Genomic DNA, 20686 nt, shown 5'->3' on the forward strand with positions numbered 1-20686 from the left:
GTGTGGTTATTATACAAATTTTGCACCATCTGGCTTTTTGTGGTCTTGGGCACTATTTTTTCAACTCTGACCTGTAGAAATAAAAGCTGACAATGAACTTTGCAGTGACCTCTGGATTGCATGGTAAATCACTGGGTGGGACGAACAGCGTACTTCCCATTTAAGTGCAATATCATCAGTTGCAGAACTAAGAATTGGAACAAAGTACAATATAATGGGGATTAATTGAAAATAATCACCTTTCATGCTACGGTAAGTGTTAGTCTACAGTAAGGATGCTCTTCATAAAAAGCTAATTTAAAATGAATTGTTTCAATGATGCATTGATTCCAAAAATAGACTGGTATTGCTGAATGTTAGAGTTAATGCTTCAAAGAGCGTGAGCATAGTGGGAACTAAGCTGGGCTCTGTAACGTCATTTTTTTAGGTTCTACGCAGCAAACTAGTGTATGAAAATAGGGTCCAAGATGGGTGCTCATTTCCGACAGGTGCCATCTTGGTAAAGATGTTTGCACGCGCTCACCTCGCGACCGTCAGCAGCATGCCGAGCAGGCAGATCATGACATCAATCAGCGTTGAACACTGATATGAAGCTAGTGCTTCTATTTTCCAACTGCATGCTCCAGCCAATGCCCTGTCTTAACCTCACACAGCTGAAGATGATGTTAAACAGAATGAAGGAGCCCCCACCAACATCATTTAAAGGGATGATGAAATACTTGCAGTTTATTTTTATTTATTTATTTAGAGATACAGCACTGAAACAGGCCCTTCGGCCCACCGAGTCTGCGCCAACCAACAACCACCCATTTATACTAATCCTACATTCCCTACCACAACCCCACCATTCTCCTACCTACACTAGGGGTAATTTACAATAGCCAATTTACCTATCAACCTGCAAGTCTTCTGCACCCAGCAGAAACCCACACGGTTACAGGGAGAACTTGCAAACTCCACACAGACAGTACCCAGAACTGAACCCAGGTCGCTGGAACTGTGAGGCTGCGGTGCTAACCACTGCGCCACTGTGCCGCAGTTTAGTAGCTGGATTATTTCTTCTGGTTGCTTGTGCAATTGTATGTACTTTTGGAGTTTCCCTGTACTTGGCTAAAGTTTGAATAGTCTATAGGGAGTGGTCTGCTGGTATTAAAGTACTTTTCTGGTCATATTGAAACAAGTTGCTTCTCAATCTTGAATTTCCTCTGGGAATTGAGCATGAATGGGAGAATGTAGAGAGGCCATGCAGAGCAGGATATAATAGAAGAGAGAGGAGAGTGAGGGGAAGAAGGGCTCTCAACAGGAGGCCATATCCACAGAGGGCCTTTAAGGAGCAATCCTCTTACCTCAGCTTCATGATGTCCAATTCTTGAGATGTCTTCACTAAAGATTGAAATTTGCTGACTGCTGCAACCACAATTGAACCTCAAAGCAGGGGGATGACAGAATTGCTATGAAGGTGACCCTGGTTCTTAACTTGTATGTGTCTGGCTCCTTGCAGGCTGCTGCTGGAGATATAAGCAACATCTTGCAGTTTGCAGTGCACTGCTGCATAAGTGATGTCAGTGGGATTCTCTATACACAAAGAGTTTAATCTCATTCCCTCGTGCCAGAGTTAAATAGACAGAGTGAGCATGAGGGTTTGCACGGATTGCAGGCTTCCCCATGGTGCAGGGAGCCAGTGACTGCATTCATGTGGCCTTGTGTGCTCCTCATTTGAACTCGGTCATTTTCATTAACTGGAAGGGATTCCACTCCCTCAATGTGCAGCTGGTATACGACGGCTGACAGCGCATCATGCAGCTGAATGCCTTTTATACTGGCAGCATTTGCAATGCTTTCATTCTGTGGAAGTCCTCTGTGCCACCTGTATTTGACCCACCACGGAAAGTCAAAGACAAGGCTCATGACTCCATTGCAGAACCCACACACAGGTACACAGCAGGCCTACAATGAGTGCCATGCTACCACAAGAAATATTATAGAGCACAGCAGAGCACACCTTGGGCATCCTTAAAAAAGCATCGGGTGCTTGGACCGCTTTGGAGGAGCCCTGCCGTACTCCGAGAACAGGTATCAAAATCTGTGATAGCATGCTGCATGTTACACAACCTAACCATTATGAGGGAAAGCCCTTGATAATGCCTATCGGGTGAGAAACTGAGAAGCAGCAGCAAGATGAATTGGAGGAAATGAAGAAGGAGGAAGTGCAACACCAGGAGGATGAATACCAAGAAGACAGGAGGCTACAACATGGACAGCCTCTTTCTGTGGTGGCTCTACTGTTAAACCCCAGAAAGCCTGTTGTGGAAGGATAATGCTGGAGCCTATCTTTGCTCAGTTTCATATTTATTGTGCAGAGTAAAAGGATTACAAACACGTAGTGCCTCACTCAAAACCCTTCACCAGTCTCAGTAAGTGTCGGCTTATAAGTGCTCAAGTAAGACCCCAGTTAACACCCTCCACCTGTATATAATTAAACAATTGACACACAATTCATAAATTAACATCTACATGATCAAATAATTCATGAGAAATACCATAACTTAAACCACACCTCCCATTTATCAACAGTTCCACTGGACTTACCTTTCCTTCACCACTGACCATCTTTCCAAAAACACAAAAATAAAAACCACCATAAAGTGCACTTTCAAATCCAATTTTGTAAATTCAATCATTGCGTATTACATACAAAAATAAACTAATCACCCATATGCATTCCCTTCGTAACTGTCTTCCGTTTGCCTTTCCCTCTCCTTGTGCTGCTACAAATGGCTGTGGTGTGGATGGTGGAAGGCTGTTGACCTTCAACTGGGGAGATTACAGATGGCCTTGGAGGGTGGCCTTGAGCAGCTCTGGGCCTAGAGAGCCCAGTGTTGTGTGATTGCCTTTTAGAGTAATGTACCTTGAGGAGCTTAGCATGCTAATGGGCTAAGTGCCAGGATGCATGCCAGTCTCACTCTGCTACTTGTTATGACCAGGTGTGAAGGGGTCTAGGGGGTTCCCTCTCAGCCTGGTTTAACCATAACAGGGTTTAATTTTAGAAACACCGTGTTTTTAGCACCTCCTTAGTGAATCCTTGTTCACTGCTCCAATTGAAAGACAAAGAAATCAAACTGGTTTCCTTAAATTTAAACAAGGAAGGTGAAAGTTTATTAATCTTAAACTCTAATCCAGTTAACGACTACAGATATGAGACACGACCACGCTAGCATGCATTCGCGATAAACATACACACTTAGAGTCAGAAAAAATAGAAGGAATAAAGGGGAAAGGTTTGAGGCAATATCTGGTAGTTACAGTCCTTTAAGTTCAATGTGGAGTCTTTGGTTGCCAGTAAGTCTTGCAATTCGTTGGAGCCCAGTTCACGCTTCAACTTGTTCCGATGTAGGAGTCTTTTCTCTCTTGAGGTTTACGTGTCTTCTGTGGGTCCGGTGGCTTGAGAGAAAGTGAGAGAGAGACAGCCAGGCGAGAGACTTGCTTCTTTCAGCTTCAGTTGCACGCTGCCTTCTGAATTAAAAAAACTGGACCAGCCAGTTAGTCATGTGACCAGCTGGTTTAACCAGTCCTGGCTCTGTGGATTGTATCATCTTAGCAGGGCCTGGAATGCGCTTCTTTATCGCTTCAATGTCTGGTGATCAAAATCCATTTGGGTTAATTGGAGCAGGGAATAGACCTTTATCTCCACAAGCAGCGTCTCTTAGTATGCAAATGTCCTTCCAGCTCAGTATGGTGACCTTCAAACAAGTCATTTCTGCACTCCAGCAACAGGTTAAAATCAATGTTCATATGACAAAATCAGTATGCCTCATTCTTGGTAGGTGGGGGTTTGCATGACGTACTGTAACACCAAGAGGCAAATCCTGTAATAATTAGCTCTGTACTGTATATAGTTGTTAGCTGTTTAATAAACCTGTTCGGGATCTTGAAACAACCTGAACTCCACGCATCTCATTTATGTTGCATCAACAACATAAAAAAAGCTTCTCATTGCATGGTGGCAGTTGTGGTGAGAAGAAAAAAATGCAAGTTTGAAGACTGCAGGAATACAGCTTTTAAAAACTACCTCCCTATAGTTTGAAGAGAGAAAGTTAAAGAAAAATAGTGGCCCATACAGGGAAAGAAGAAAACACTTACCTCAAGCTGTGAAAGACAGAGCTGAATAACAGGCTGCAGGGAGATCGGGTGAGTCATTCTGCTAACGGTCGGGGGTTACTGCTTTAAAAAAAAACTTTGCAGCCCTTCAGCAGATAGATTTTTTTCAAAAAGCTCTTTTCCCCCAACAAGTTCTCGACCTTGAGCCCAAGACCTTCAGACACGGAGGATGAGAAGAGGTGAAGGACACACAATGTCCCGAAGAGGAAGAGGAGGAATCTTTTGAAACCCGGTCTGTTAGCTCTTCGCGATGAAGTGCTGGAACTTTCCAAGAATGCCAAGGCCTCAAAGGTGGTCATCTTGAGAAAAGCAACAGAGTATGTTAGCAGGCTGAAGGCAGAGCAACAGAGACTGAATGTGGAGAGGGAGAAACTTCATAAAGAACAACAACAGTTGAGATGCAAAATCCCTGAGCAAGAGTTGTCAAACCACCAAGACGACCTATGGACTTTTGAGCCTCTATTCTTGTAAATGTCACAATCTCCATCCTGTGTAAATAATTTTGATGCTATCTAATGTTATATGTTTCTACTGTTAGAATACCAGACATATCTTTGGAAAGAAGGGGGATGTTGTGTGATTGTTTTTAAGAGTAATATATCTTTAAGATCTTAGTTTGCTATTAAGCTAAGTGCCAGGATGCAGTCAAGTGACTACATGCCAGTCTCACTCTGCTACTGTAAGACCAAGAGGCAAGTCCTGTAATAGTTAGCTCTGTATATAATTGTTAGCTGTTTAATAAACCTGTTCGAGATCTTCAAACAACCTGAACTCCACCCATCTCATTTCTGTTGCATCAGATAGCAGGTTTGTGCTCCATGGAGTTACTAACACTCTTCTGGGGTGCCGCCTCAGCAATCCTACTGATCTGTTGGAAAACACGTTGACTTTCCAGTATACCAAGTATTTGGTTCTGTAATCTGGCCTATCAAAGTCCTCACCTGTTGCCTTGCGACCTCACCCTATGATGAGCTGCCACTGGCACTATCGTGTCCGCCCTTCTCTGGTTCCTGTGTACTTGTGCTCAGTGTTTCACAATGTGCAGGAGCCTTCTCTATCCTAATCTCTAAAATAGGCACAGTGTCAATATTTGAGATGGTGGCTGTGAGTGTACGTTCAAGTGACGGTGATCTTCATCTTCTTTCTCTTCTGATTGGGAAGATTCAGGTTCTTATGTATCTGAAATGATAAAGGAACAAGGATTGGGTTGTGATGAAGGGAGAAGAGAAAGTAAGAAGTCTGTGCTTACACCCTCTGCAGCTTGTGAGTTAGAAGAGAAGTGGGATGAGAGAAGAAGAATTAGTTATGCAGATACACTCATCATTGATCTGTCCAGCACCGCTCGTGGCCATGGCCTCAGCGATGTTCCTTCCCATGATGGTTAGCACTATCTCCTCTATGGGGGTTAAAACATGCAGGCATGCTTGTCCTCCTCCAGTTCTTTCCTGCTGCCTCCTGTTATGCACTGCCTACTCCTGAAAGAAAGAGGGAAGTGTGTAAGTAAGTGCCCTGCAATATGTTTGGGTGATGTGGCTGTCACAGTTGAATAGTTGCTGGTGCATGCAAACTGTGAATTGTGTGTGCAAAGCTTGCAACAATGCTCAGTGTGTGAGATAAAACATGATTTGAAGGATTGATTACTGATTGGTAGTGCTGATGGGATTGGAGTGAATTGAGCAGTGGATGAGGCTAGTGCTACAGTTGGTAGGATTTGCCATTTGTAGGTCCACTCACTCACCTTTACAATGCATGTCAAATTATTAAACTTCCTCCTGCACTGTAACCATGTTCTTGAAGCAACACTTCTGGCATTAACCCTTGTGATTACTTTTTCCCACTGCCTCCTCAGCATATGTCTGGAGGGCCTCCTGTCCCCCTGCGGATACAGTGGAGGGGTGGAGTTTTATGCTTTCCCTCAAGGCGTGTTTGGAGGTGGGAAGAGCATAAAATTGGGTGGGATGGTGGCAGGGGGGAAGCCCATCTCTGCCGAAATTAAGTCCGGGGCGGGAAGGCCTGTGAATGGCTTACCTGCCCCACTACCAATTGAGGCCATTAAGTAGGCAATTAATGCCCAATTAAGGGCCTCATCCTGCAATTAACCGAGCAAGGAAAACCGTGCGGGTTGCTCTCAAGTTCCGGTGGTTGGGGGTGTGGGGGCGTTCCCTCGTTAAAAGGCACTTAGTGTCTGAATGAGGGACCTGGCTTTGGGAAGGAGAGGGACCTGGAGAGCCACCCGCTCTGCCTTTGCTGCTGACTCCCCTACACCCCCTTCCCCACGACCCCGATCCCGCGAGACTCCTCTGCCCTGACTTGCCAGCATCAGGGTCCAGCACCACTGCTGGGGCTCAGGTAGATGCTGCACCAGCAGCAGCCACTGTCTCTGCAGTGGCACTGCTCAGTTAAAGAGCTGCTGGCCTCCAATTGGTCGGCAGCTCTCAGAGGACGGGACTTCCATCGCCGTTGTCCTTGATCTCCTGGAAGGCCCGCCGGTTCCAGTTAAGTGCACGAGATTCGGCGGGCCTCCCACAGAATAAGCAAAGCAAGGTTTTTGGTGGTGCTTTTGCCGGAGGTCAAGACCCCCGCTGCCCTGATGAAATCCCAGCCAGGATGTCTCGCCTCCTCCACATGTCTTCTACCTTGACCTCCACTGCATTATCGGAAAACCTTGGTGCTTGGTCTCTCACATGTTCAGCCATTCCTCAAAGTATCAGAGCTTGGATCACTTTTCAAAGACCTCCAACCACATCTGCAGCCACAATGCAACTCCCCTTTACAAGTTGCAATTTGCCTTTAAGTAGAGTAAGCCATTCAAGATATCATGCCCTCTGCTGATGCATGCAGCCGACGAACAGTGTGGGGAGCATTGGCAGCTCGCTGAAATCATTTAAAAGAGCAGTCAGTACCAATTTAACGTGCTGCCTGCAACGCAGTGAATGGGCGCAGGTTAATCACATGCTACGATCCACACACCCATGTTTGAGGGTTTAGCCAATTGAACCCCGAGTTTCTTGGTATTTATAATTTCAGTAAAATAGGTCCTCATTGCTGGCTAGTGTGGTAGTGTTACCAATCATGAGAAAAGCATGAGTGAAAATACATGTACACACTGCCAAAGTGTGGATGTGCCCCATTCACAATACCATGGACAGTGAGAGAAGGGGCAGTTCATTCGTGTAGCATTGCTTCCTGCCCTCAGGGACTCAAAGTAAGTCTGCGGCACTACCCAAATGAATTTCTCCCCTGAGACTTTGTTCAAGATCTTCATAGGAACAAAGATCTCAAAAAGGGATGGACTGTTAAAAAATGAAACCGATGATTGTCAGTTTTTTAAAAATATATTTTGAGTCTGATTAAAGCAAGCTAAACTATATTTAAGCATAATTTCTATGCCTGATATATAGAGGCTATGATTAACTTTACAATTAATGGTAGCTAGTTTAATATTAATGTTAAAATAAGTCAGAAAATAAAGTATCACAACTCATCAGTGCCTGCTTGTGAGCTGCTGCTGGGTTTAGAACAAACTGTCATTTCTGGAAGCTAACCGCAGTTGAAATTTCTGTGCCAGTGTCTTTTTGATTATTCATTCGGGAGGTTGATTATTTTTAAAGTTGCATTATCCTTTTACAAGTTTACATTCTTGTAAATTCAATAAAAATGTAAACTGAACAAGCTATATCATTTCCGACAAGTATGGTGAAAAAGTCCAGAGAGAACAATGGTTGGTTGAACTTCAACATTGCACTTGAAAAATGGTACAGCAACTTCAGGACCACATGTTTCTGATCCTTCTTAGCTAGATGTAATGGGAATTTAATATGTCCTGTTGAAATACCTGACAATCCAGGGACTGTGATGCTGTTGTTTCCACTGGAGTCACATCCATTGGTATCCTCAAGCAATGATCCAGCCTGAATTTGCAGGATCTTTGGTCATTTGCATGGGGCTGACAGACACCATATCAGCCTGGATGCACCTTTGATGACTGCCCACCATCCAGATGAAGGTAGCTGTCCCCTTGCTGTGAATCCATCCAGGTTCTTCATAGCAGCCCCCCGCACTTCCCCCACCTCACCACCTCCCCCACCCCCACCCCCCCGGAAAAGGGACAGGACCAAACATTACTTCACCTTTCTTTGTGGGTCGAGGCTACTCTCCTTGCTTGAAACCTATGCCCCCAGAATATTTGGGCCGATTTACACCCATCTGGAGCCCAGTAGTCTTCTCTCTTGCGTATTTATTGGCCTTCAATGATACGTCAGTTCCCTTCTGAAACAGAGAAGCCCCGGCACACTGAGTCCCCATCCTCAGTCCTTCCCCCTTGATGTCATTAGTCTTGTAAGAGACGGGGAGCTCCTGGAGTCAGCAGGGATCTGGCATAACTGTGCCCCTGCCTTTTCTGACAGGAGACCAGCAGAATGCGAAGGTAACTTCAGGACCATAATCTCATTCCTGCCACATGGTACTGTGTGCATAGGTGTGCGAAATAAGTACATGTGTACAGTTATATAATTACCCTTAGATGCATGAGACATGATGAAACTTGCATTGAGCAGAATTGGTGTCAGTGACGCATTTCTGTCCATAAATTTTTGGGGAGCACAAAGATGTACTACTGAGTAATCCTGCATCTCGATTTGTTACAGTTCTCATAAATCTTTGAGAATGCACTTTGTTGATATATTGGGCTGAATTTTAGTAGCACACTGCAAATCAAGGTAGCGCGCTTTGAAGTCAGCAGCACTCCCATGTGGAGCGGCCGCCACAGAACAACTGCGATATTACGCACGAAAGCTCATTTAAATGGAGGGGGTGGAACGGCCATCCCCAATAATGTAGGGGGCGCGGCCGCTCTATCCCAGACAATGGCGTCCGGCATCACTGCGCAGGCGCAGCGCCATTTTTAAAGGGCTTCAGCCCTTAGAAGAATTTTGAATTTTGAAAGGGAATGAATGTGTAAAATTACAGTTACACATTAAATAACATCTTTACTCCCCTCACCCACACACCCAAGGAATAATCTATTAATTAATAGCCCATTCCCCCCCAAAAAACTTTTATGCAGATCCCGACCTTCCATCCCGACTTTTAATAACTTTAACCCTCAACCCCTTCCCACCATCACCCCCAGCAATCCAAAGAGTTTCCCCGCTCCTCCACCCCCCACCCCAACCCCGACCTGAGAATTTCACTCTTCCACCCCTCCCCCTCCCCATCAGTGTCACGTCTCGGAACTCCAAACGGAGTTCCGCAGGCGCAGGAGCTCCAGCCAGCGGCTGGAATATCGGCGTGGGATGGCCGTTGCTACTAGGTAAGTAATTAATCTTTAATTGTAATATAATTTGAATATTTAAATGGAGGCCCCACTGTCAATGTGGGCCTTGCCGCTGCCAGTAAAATGAGGTGCGGCCTTCCTGGCGTCGGGGACCGTGGTGGGCCTGTCCCGGAGGAATTTTCCGGGCCTCCCCCGTCACAACCCCTGACATTGGAGGGCTGGTAAAATTCAGCTTATCTAGCTTTGTTTTCTCCAGCTGATTTTCTGATCTCTTTTTCCTCACTTTTCCTTCCCTGGGGAAAAAAATTAAAAACAAGTCATTCTGAGATGGTTGTGAGCATCTAACATCGTAGCATTTTTTAATGCAGAGAGTTGTAATGATCTGGATGCACTACCTGAAAGGTAAAAGAACCAGCACGGACATGAAGGGCTGATTGGCCCCCCTTTCTGTGCTGTATGATTCTATGATTTGTTCCTGAATATTGAATATAGATTTTCAATACTCTGGTGATATTGCTAATGTCTGTGAAGCTTTTTTCAAAACTCAGTGTTTTTTGAAAAAGTAAATTGAACATCATATTCGTCTTGATGCTGAGGTTTGACCTATATATAAATAGGCATGTGAGATGTGGGTTTTGGTGCAGAACCAAATTGAACTTGTAATCATATATTATCAAATTTGCCTGTTAGTTTTAAGCTTGTAATGTAGTATTGTGACTGATTTTTGTGTACTGACGTAATTTAGTCCCAATTGGTTCAGAACTGGATCAAAATCCAGCCAGAGGTATAAAGGCACAGGATTTACCTGGGTCAGCTTGTTTGAATAATTATGCATAGCTACAAATGCAGCTTAGATTTGTCACATGGTGAGCTTGGAAAATTTTAGCTGAAGTACAATTTAAGAATTGAGTACTAAAAGGGAAGAGAATGAAGGGGGATAAAAATTATTACAGCCTTTGAACAGATTCAAAAGGCATTTTAACCTAATGCCAGCCTTTAGCAAGGTTGCTTTTATAGGTGCTATATAAATACAATTGTTGTTGTTTCTGCATTACATTAACGTTTTGTGTGGCCGGAATTCTGTGTCCTGCATGCTATTTTCAATGTTTATGTATGCAGGATTTTGCATGCCATTTAGGCCCATGCACAATGGATCCTCAGATAGGTAAACAGTGATATCCTGTTGTACACCCCTTTATTTGCTTTGGAAAGATGTATACAATTAGCATTATAAATCCAGTGCTTTGGATAGAATCATAGACCGATACAGCAGAGAAGGAGGCTATTTGGCCCATTGTGCCTTTGAAAGGGCTCTTTGAAAGAGCTATCCAATTAAGTTCCATTCTCCTGCCATTTTCCGATAGCCCCGCACATTCTCTCCTTCAAGTATTTATCCAGTTACTTATTGATAGGTGCTATTGAATCTACCTCTACCACTCTTTCAGGCAGTGCATTCCAGACTATAATAAATCGCTGTGTAAAAAAAATCTCTGCATGCCTCTTGTTCTTTTGACAATTACCTTAAATCTGTGACCTGTGGTTATTGATCACTGAAAACAGCTTCTTCTTATTTACTCTGGCAAACACTTCATGATTTTGAATACCTTCATCAAGTCCTGCTTTACTCTAAAGAGAACAACCCCAGTTTTTCGAGTGTCTCCATGAAACTGAAGTCCTGTATCCATGGTACCATGCTAATAAATTGCCTCCGCAACTTCTCTGACATTCTTCCTAAAATTTGGTACCTAGAATTAGATACAATATTCCAACTGGGGTCTAACCAGTGATTTACAAAGGCTTAGCATAACTTCCTTGCTTTTGTACTCTGTGCCTCTCTTAATAAAGCTAGGGATCTGTATGCTTTTTTACAACCTTCTCAATTTGTGTGGCACCTTTGGAAATTTAAGTACTTACACCCCACTGTCTCTCTGTTCCTGTACCCCGTTTAAAACTGTACCATTTAATTTATATTTCTTCTCCTCATTCTTCCTACCAAAAAAAATCACTTCACAGTAGTCTGCCTTAGGTTTCATCTGCCATGTGACTGTCCATTTCACCAGTCTAGATCCTCCTGAAGTCTGTTACTCTCTGCCTCATTGTCTACTGCATTTCTCAATCTTGTGTCATCTGCAAACTTCAAAATTATGCCCTGTATACCCAGGTCTAGGCAATTAATATATATCAAAAAGATCAGTGGTCCTAATACCGACCCCTAGGGGACACCACTGTAGACTTCCCTCCAATCTGAAAAACAACTGTTCATCAATACTCTCTGCTTTCTGTGTTTTAGCCAATTTTGGATCCATGCCGCACTAAATCTTGCACTGCTTTACACCCAATGCGTGCTAGTTTACAGAGCTTACCAGAGTTGAAACCCACCCCATTATCACCAGTATGTCTGGCTGCATCTGTGGTCAGAGAAATAGAGTTAACATTTCAGGTCAATGACATTTCAAAAGACCATCGACTCGAAACGTTACCTCTGTTTCTCTCTCCATAGATGCTGTCTGACCTGCTGAGTATTTCCAGCATTTTCTGTTTTGTTTCAGACTTTCAGCAGCTGCAGTATTTTGCTTTTGTATCACCAGTGTGTCATCTGCCTGCCCTCTCAGATACAGCAGGTGCATGCAGGGGATAGCAGGTAGAAGAAGATGGAGAGATCCATGCCTCACTCCTGGAATTTAAAAGAAGTGAATTTTAAGAAATCCACCGAATAGCACTGAATATACCAATTTCAGTTATGAATGTGTACAATTGAGCCACCACAAAAAATATAAAAATGGGGCCTAATGTTAGAGTCATAGAGTGATACAGCACTGAAACAGGCTCTTCGGCCCACCGAGTCTGTGCCGACCAACAACCACCCATTTATACTAATCCTACATTAATCCCATATTCCCTACTACATCCCCACCATTCTCTTACCACCTACCTACACTAGGGGCAATTTACAATGCCCAATTTACCAATCAACCTGCAAGTCTTTGGCTGTGGGAGGAAACCGGAGCACCCGGAGGAAACCCACCCGGTCACAGGGAGAACTTGCAAACTCCACACAGGCAGTACCCAGAATCAAACCCAGGTCGCTGGAGTTGTGAGGCTGCAGTGCTAACCACTGTGCCACTCTGTTCTTAAAAATTAATTTGTCACCCCGTAACCAAAAGGGCTAATAAATTGACTTAAGGTCTTGTTTTTTTCCAAAAAAAATGTGTACTTCTAGGAACCACTCATCAATCAGATTAATTGGAATCCAGGTTCTAACTTTAATCTCTATTTTAAGAAATCTGGATTCTGAACTTAAATTTTTGATTTTGCAAGTTAAAGCTGTTGGCAGCTTGGCCACTTTAGAACTCAATCTCTGTAAACCACTGGCATAGATGACCAAAAACTGAATTGCTGTATTAGTAAGTCATTTTTATCAGCTTTTCATCTGACTTTGAGTTGAAAATAAACCTGCTTTGACTGCATGACATCAAATTCAGTTGTCATGTCCGTAATTGAATCCCCCATTGCAACATTCAAAGCTGAACTGCTCTTAGTGAACTCTGTAAGTTGAAAATGATACACTTGAAATCACATGTTTTTGTTTCTCAGAACAAGTTAATTGCTGATTTTTGTCAAAATGTATAAAGTGATTTTGTTTCAATACACTTTGGATTGCTATAAAATTGTGCCAATAGAGATTGTCTTGGAATCTATTCACTCTTAAACAAGATTTAAATGATTTTGTTAGCTTTCCATCAAAGTGACTTCAAAACTATTGGTATGTGTGTTTCTTTCTAAAAAGGCAATGCTAGGAGATGACTGTTAATTCCAATTAACAATCACCTCTTCCTCCCCCCCCCCCCCCCCCCCCCCCCACCATCCTCCCCAGATAGCGAATACAAATTCAGAATGATCTTGTGAACTGTAAGATTTTTTGATCACCCAATGATGTGAAGACAGGATGTCCCTTCGTCCTCTTTTCATCTTCGGCTGAAGAAAATAATGCTTGTAGATTTCTTCCTGACCTTTAGCCTGTTTTGGTTTCCTTTCGTAGCATTTTTTAGTCATGTGACAAAGTTGGCCATGGAGTGGAATAAAAGTGGCACCTTTGGTTGTTGAGCCACTATTTGACAATGCTGAAGTTTAGTTGAACATGAAGTTAAAGTCTTTTTAAATGTCCAACAATCACATTCAGCAAAGCTTTGATTAAATTGTGCTCCACTATGTTTACAATTTACTACTAAACAACGGTCACAGATATCTGTAATCTTAATTAATGATTTTATACAAAAACTGGAAGATCATTTGAGTGTTCCTAGTTTTTCAAGGCATTCATTATTACATAAAACCAAATCAAATAAAGAGAAAAATTGTCAGCCTTGAATACTGTGCTAACTTTTAAAATTGTTTATTTTTAAATAGAAAGTTGAGTTGCCACGGTACAATCAAGGTCGTAAGCATCATTGATGGGGTTAGATGAGGAAGGGTAGGCAGAAGCATGTGTGGAGTAGCAACACCAGAATGTACCTGTTGGGGCAAATGGTTTGTTTCTGTGCCGTGAATACTTTGTATTATATAATCGGAACGAAAGCTGATTCTTCTCAGACTAACTATAGCATCAGTCAGGAATTTGTGGTCTGTCACAGATTAAACATTGTTTTCAAGTTTTGTTGTGGCTTCTTTGTAATATCCATGCTGTGTACAGTAACAGAATTCAGGGCACGACCAGCCCAGGCCCCAATGTATTTAACTTTCAATTGGATTTTATTTCATAAAACTTGTTCTAGATGACAGAATATTTTTTGTCATTACCTTAGGAGTCCTTTATATTTATTTATTTTTATTTATTTAGAGATACAGCACTGAAACAGGCCCTTCGGCCCATCGAGTCTGTGCCGACCAACAACCACCCATTTATACTAACCCTGCTGTAATCCCATATTCCCTATTACCGACCTACACTAGGGGCAATTTACAATGGCCAATTTACCTATCAACCTGCAAGTCTTTGGCTGTGGGAGGAAACTGGAGCACCCGGCAAAAACCCACGCGGTCACAGGGAGAACTTGCAAACTCCGCACAGGCAGTACCCAGAATTGAACCCGGGTCCCTGGAGCTGTGAGGCTGCAGTGCTATCCACTGCGCCACTGTGCCGCCCATAATTGTCAATATTCTTGTAAGTGTGCCAGAAGTTTTTGTTTCCCCATACCTGCTGTCTCCGTCGCATAAGGAAGCTTACTGCATCCACTTAAGCCCCAAGGAACAGGAAAATCTGAGTCATAACTTCTAGAATACATTTTTAGGGGAAGGAAAGATTGTGTAGGTTGGTAGCTGCTTGTAAATTCCTGATGCCTGTCCTTTGACAGAGGCCAGATATAAGTCAGAAAAAATAGTAGGAAAAGTCTGATTTTCTTTTTGAAAAGGTACTTTTGTATCTCTGATTTGTAGTGGATGCATATTAGATGTAAAATTTTATACAGCTCTACTAGGCATTGAATTTTACTGAACATCAGAAGTATTATTTTACATCATAATTAAATTGTAATTAGAGTAAGGAGGGAGGCCCAAATTTCAGGTAACTTTGGCTCTCCTAGCTCCATTGAAAGTTTGTCTGCATTCTGATTTGTCATAATCAGAAGATCTGAAAGAAGGTCAGTACATGTGCGTGAAGGGGAGTATTTCCTCTTCACTAATTCTACCAAATCATAAATTCAAAGATAAATAACCTCTTTGCAGTTCTCTACAAATAATGAACAGAGGAGATCTTCCCACTAAAAGGTAGAGGACATGAAGGTGAAGGATGAAGCTGTTGACTTAAAGTCTACTGTGACTATCACTTTTTTACACTTTCCTTTTATGGAGAACTCAACTTGGATATTGGATAACACCAAAGGACAGGCTGAAATAAATTGGTGCCTTTTCAGTTGAACAAGGCCAATCTACCTAATGGAGAAGAAACAAGTTTATAGAAAATCCTGAGGGTAGAAGAGAGAGCAAAAAGACAAAACAGAGATAAACTGAAGGAAGGAAATTATCTAGAAAATGATATAGAAAAGAGGAATGTTTAGAACAAAAATGACTTGTAAGGTGCACTGTAATATTAATATAATGCTTTAGATGCTAATTATATAAATACAAGTAATATTTTTGTATTTCCATTGATTTGTTCATATAATAGGCATGGACATTGTTGTCTTTACATGTTTTTAGGTCTGAATCTCTAGAAAAAGTAAGGAACTGTCCCAATATTATGTAAAGTGCAGTATAACAACAATAACCTTAGTTTGTCTGGATCATCGATATCAAGAAACAGCTCCTGTGCTTCCACTAAAAGCTTTGAGCTGCAGCTTTGGCACATAGGCAGCATTGGGGCTGTTCAGTATCTTGCACATTCTTATGTTTTGATTTCCGAGTTTGCCAATAATGTCTTTAAGGTATAGTGTCTACAGAGCAATGGGTGAGAATGTATTTTTATAGTGTAATATAATTGAACTAACATCATAAACTATAAACATCTGCTAAATAGTTTTCAAAAATTGAGGATATTACAGCCTTAAATATTTGGGTTGATATTAACTCCTCCAAACAAGCAGAAGCCATTTTAAAATGGATGTAACCACTTTATTCCCACCCCAATTTGACTGACTGTAATTTTAAAATGCAGTTCGGAAGGATATTCGGCCAAAACCAATGGGGCCCTTCTTTAAATATGCATTCAGGTTCCAGTGACATCATTGGGGCCGAACTGCTGTTTCTACCTCAGGCCTGAGCGGAGTAGTGTGGTGTCTTCCTCACCAGACCTAAACTGTAAGGATCCAGATCCAGGGCCATAAGAGATCCAGATAAGTGTACATTTTTCATTTTTATAGGTTCCTTTGTGGACCAGGAGCATTAGGTGTGTTCCTCTGGGCTGCACAAGGAAACTTAGTGCCCCCTCATGCCCAAGCCATTCAACGCACCTACCTTGTGCTGGGGACCATTTCCACAGGTACCTGTGGCAGCCTCCAAGTCACTTGATTTTAACAGCGGGGCAGCCACATCCCGCTGAATCCCAGGCTGTTTTAGTCAGGAAGTCGGCAAACAAATGCTATTGAGGCCTGGCGATTAAAACCAGCTGAGTGTCACTGCTACCTCTCATGGATGGGCTAACCACTCACTAAGCCCCTTTCCTGCTAGTGAGAAATCAGCTCCATGCTGTCAGTCGTTTTTTTTCCCCCCGGATGCACAAGTTTCATTTTAGATGAGGGTTGCACACTTCACTACTTAAGATTCTTTTATCAGGTACTGTAAATTTTTGGCATCCTTTATCTTTTGTCATATCAAGTAAATTTTGTCATTGAAGCTTAGATCTTCTCCATTTTCCAATTTTGTTTCTAGTCAGGTAATAAGAAATTAGCAGTATTAGGCAATTACGAGGCGGAAGTGACAGTTTATCAGTGTATTTTCTGTATTACTATATCATACGCGCAAGGGGAGAGCCAACTGTGTAACAGCCCCGACAAACAAATTTTTCTGCAGCACCTGTGGAAGAGCCTGTCACTCTAGAATTGGCCTTTATAGCCACTCCAGGCGCTGCTCCACACACCACTGACCACCTCCAGGCGCTTACCCATTGTCTCTCGAGATAAGGAGGCCAAAGAAGAAAAAAAAATATCATAAGATTGACACTCAGTTGTCTGTAGTGCTGGTGTAGCTGGCACAAATGCTTTGCACACTCTGTGTAAATATATCAGCGTGTTTCCTTAGCAATTGTATTCCACGCAAGTAATGTTCTTCCAGTAATAGGGTGGGAAAGGAGTTCGATTGGAGCCCTGAAATGACGAGACTGTGCTCCTGGTGCAGAATCCTACTCATTGTGAATGCAGATTGGAGAATTAGGCATCTGAATCACAGCAGTTCTGACTTTTGAGCTGTTAAAATGAATAACCAGAAAATCAAGAGCACCGTCAATCAAACTTTCTGACTGCCTTGCTTGATTTTCTAATCTGTGCTCCTATTGAGTGAGATGCCACAATTTTAGGCCTTTACGTTGCTACTAAATATCCAATATTAAGAACTACTGTAAATGTAACTTCTATCCCACTCTTCAACCACAAGAAGATTTTACTCAACCAATGGTCCTGTATTCCTGGGGCATTGCAGTAAAAAAAAGAATGGAGATCCATATTGCCAAGTTTCTCCTCCTTATGTGGTTGATGTGTATTTCCTGAGGCCTGCAAAAGGGAGTTAGGAAGCTCCCACCTGAAAGAGATGGGGGTGATTTATTATTGCTTCACATATCACTTTCTGAGGGCTTTGCTGGGAGGCCACCTGGAATGAAGAAGACCTATGGAATTGAGTATTAGAGCTTGCTAGGCAGTTCTGTTATGTTGTAGGATGTGTAAAGTGGAAACCAGCAACTGCCAGGTAAATTAGGATGTTATGTGGAGCTGAATGCTTTGGGTAGCATGGCTGTTCTATGTGTATTTTTGCTGCTGCCAGGAACAACAGCCACCTACACATAATACAGTTCTGCCTTTACACTGCTGCAAACCTGCAGAACACAACTTCTAGCTGTCTCTTTGGTTTGTGCTGATTTCAGGATGGGAAGTTACCTGGCACTCATTCAACACATGTTGACTAGCTGAACTCATAAGATCATTCAGGTTCCGCTGAGGTCAAGCCTGACAGCTCTGAAAAGCACACAGCCCAACTTAGGATGTGGGTGGAGAGAAAAATGAGCCCCAACCAATTTACTTCTAGCTCAATGTATGATTGAATGTAATTCTTCAGGTAGTTTTCCTTAACTTTCATTATTTTATTATGTTTCCCCATCTTCCGTAGGACTAACTCTCTTGATATAAATCTGTTAATGCCTCCGCTGTAAAAGGGATATAGGAATTTGATGCATTCATACACTACTATAATTCAAAGCCTATTGTGTTACAAAACTAGCAGTTTGCAGGATCTTTATTTATGGCATTTCTTTCTTTTTCTTAAATTACATTTTTTGTCTTATTGTGGTAAAAGGTGTCAGCGCAGGCAATGGTACCTATCCCATTTTGCCCGTGCATCAACACGAACAGAATTTCTTATCCACAGCTGTTACATAAGTTTCTAAATTCACTTGAAAAAGCCCTTCAAAACACTCCTACAGGGGATGCAGAGACCAAGTGGGCCCACATCAGAGACGCCATCTATGATTCAGCAATGACCACCTTTGGCAAACGTGAGAAGCAGAATGCAGACTGGTTTCAATCTCACTTTGAAGAGCTGGAACCTGTCATAGCCGCTAAGTGCACTGCACTGTTGAACTACAAGAAAGCCCCCAGCGAGTTCACATCCGTAGCACTTAAAGTAGCCAGAAGTGCTGCATAAAGAACAGCCAGGCGCTGTGAAAATGACTACTGGCAACACCTATGCAGTCGTATTCATCTGGCCTCCGACACTGGAAACATCAGAGGAATGTATGATGGTGTTAAGAGAGCTTTTGGGCCAACCATCAAGAAGATTGCCCCCCTCAAGTCTAAATCAGGGGACACGATCACTGACCCCTGCAAGCAAATAGACCGCTGGGTGGAGCACTACCTAGAACTGTACTCCAGGGAAAATGTTGTCACTGAGACCGCCCTCAATGCAGCCAAGTCTGTGCCAGTCATGTATGAGCTGGATGAACAGCCAACATAATTGGAACTCAGTGATGCCATTGATTCTCTGAAAAAAGCCCCTGAAAAGGACAGCATTACCCCTGAAATAATCAAGGGTGCCAAGCCTGTTATACTTTCAGCCCTCCATGAACTGCTTTGCCTGTGCTGGGATGAGGGAGCAGTACCACAGGACATGCGCAATGCTAATATCATCACCCTCTATAAGAACAAGGGTATCTGTGGTGACTGCAACAACTACCGTGGAATCTCCCTGCTCAGCATAGTGGGGAAAGTCTTCGCTCGAGACGTTTTAAACATACTCCAGAAGCTGGCTGAGCATGTCTACCCTGAGGCACAGTGTGGCTTTCGAGCAGGGAGATCCACCATTGACATGCTGTTCTCCCTTCGCCAGCTACAAGAGAAATGCCGCGAACAACAGATGCCCCTCTACGTTGCTTTCATAGATCTCACCAAAGCCTTTGACCTTGTCAGCTGACGTGGTCTCTTCAGACTACTAGAAAAGATCGGATGCCCACCAAAGCTACTAAGTATCATCACCTCATTCCATGACGATATGAAAGGCACAATTCAGCATAGCGGCGCCTCATCAGACCCCTTTCTTATCCTGAGTGGCGTGAAACAGGATTGTGTTCTCGCACCTATACTGTTTGGGATCTTCTTCTCCCTGCTGCTCCCACATGCGTTCAAGTCTTCAGAAGAAGGAATTTTCCTCCACACAAGATCAGATGGCAGGTTGTTCAACCTTGCCCGTCTTAGAGCGAAGACCAAAGTACGGAAGGTCCTCATCAGGGAACTCCTCTTTGCTGACGATGCTGCTTTAACATCCTACACAGAAAAGTGTCTGCAGAGACCCATCGACAGGATTGCGGCTGCCTGCAACGAATTTGTCCTAACCATCAGCCTCAAGAAAATGAACGTCATGAGACAGGACATCAGAAATGCTCCATCCATCAATATTGGCGACCACGCTCTGGAAGTAGTTCAAGAGTTCACCTACCTAGGCTCAACTATCACCAGTAACCTGTCTCTCGATGCAAAAATCAACAAGCGCCTGGGAAAGGCGTCCGCTGCTATGTCCAGACTGGCCAAGAGAATTTGGGAAAATGGAGCACCAACACGGAACACAAAAGTCCGAGTGTATCAAGCCTGTGTCCTCAGTACCTTGCTCTACGGCAGCGAGGCCTGGACAACGTATGTCAGCCAAGAGCGACGTCTCAGCTCATTCTATCTTCGCTGCCTTCGGAGAATCCTTGGCATCAGGTGGCAGGACTATATTTCCAACGCAGAAGTCCTCGAGGCAGCCAACATCCCCAGCATATACACCCTACTGAGCCAGCGGCGCTTGAGATGGCTTGGCCATGTGAGCTGCATGGAAGATGGTCGGATTCCCAAGGGCGCTTTGTACAGCGAGCTTGTCACTGGTATCAGACCCACCGGCCATCCGTGTCTCCGCTTTAAAGACGTCTGCAAACGCGACATGAAGTCCTGTGACATTGACCACAAGTCGTGGGAGTCAGTTGCTAGTGATCGCCAGAGCTGGCGGACCGCCATAAAGGCGGGGCTAAAGAGTGGCAAGTGGAAGAGATGTAGCAGTTGGCAGGAAAAAAGACAGAAGCGAAGG

The 20686-nt window shown here is 43.3% G+C and overlaps 1 protein-coding gene across 3 annotated transcripts in view; it reads left to right on the forward strand.

Moving 5' to 3' along the window:
- The window catches only part of nr3c2 (nuclear receptor subfamily 3, group C, member 2), a 438927-nt gene that overhangs the window by 80627 nt on the left and 337614 nt on the right, over window positions 1-20686 (forward strand). The window contains exon 1 of one of the 3 annotated variants that reach the window (XM_068041201.1): window positions 165-252. The exons of the other annotated variants lie outside the window; for them this stretch is intronic. Coding sequence (XP_067897302.1) covers window positions 245-252 — 8 coding nt within the window. The 5' untranslated portion in view covers window positions 165-244. Of the gene's footprint in view, window positions 1-164; window positions 253-20686 lie in introns of those variants that run through there. 3 annotated transcript variants of the gene reach the window in all.

The sequence above is a fragment of the Heterodontus francisci genome, chromosome 1, assembly GCF_036365525.1.
Source record: "Heterodontus francisci isolate sHetFra1 chromosome 1, sHetFra1.hap1, whole genome shotgun sequence".
Taxonomy (NCBI): domain Eukaryota; kingdom Metazoa; phylum Chordata; class Chondrichthyes; order Heterodontiformes; family Heterodontidae; genus Heterodontus; species Heterodontus francisci.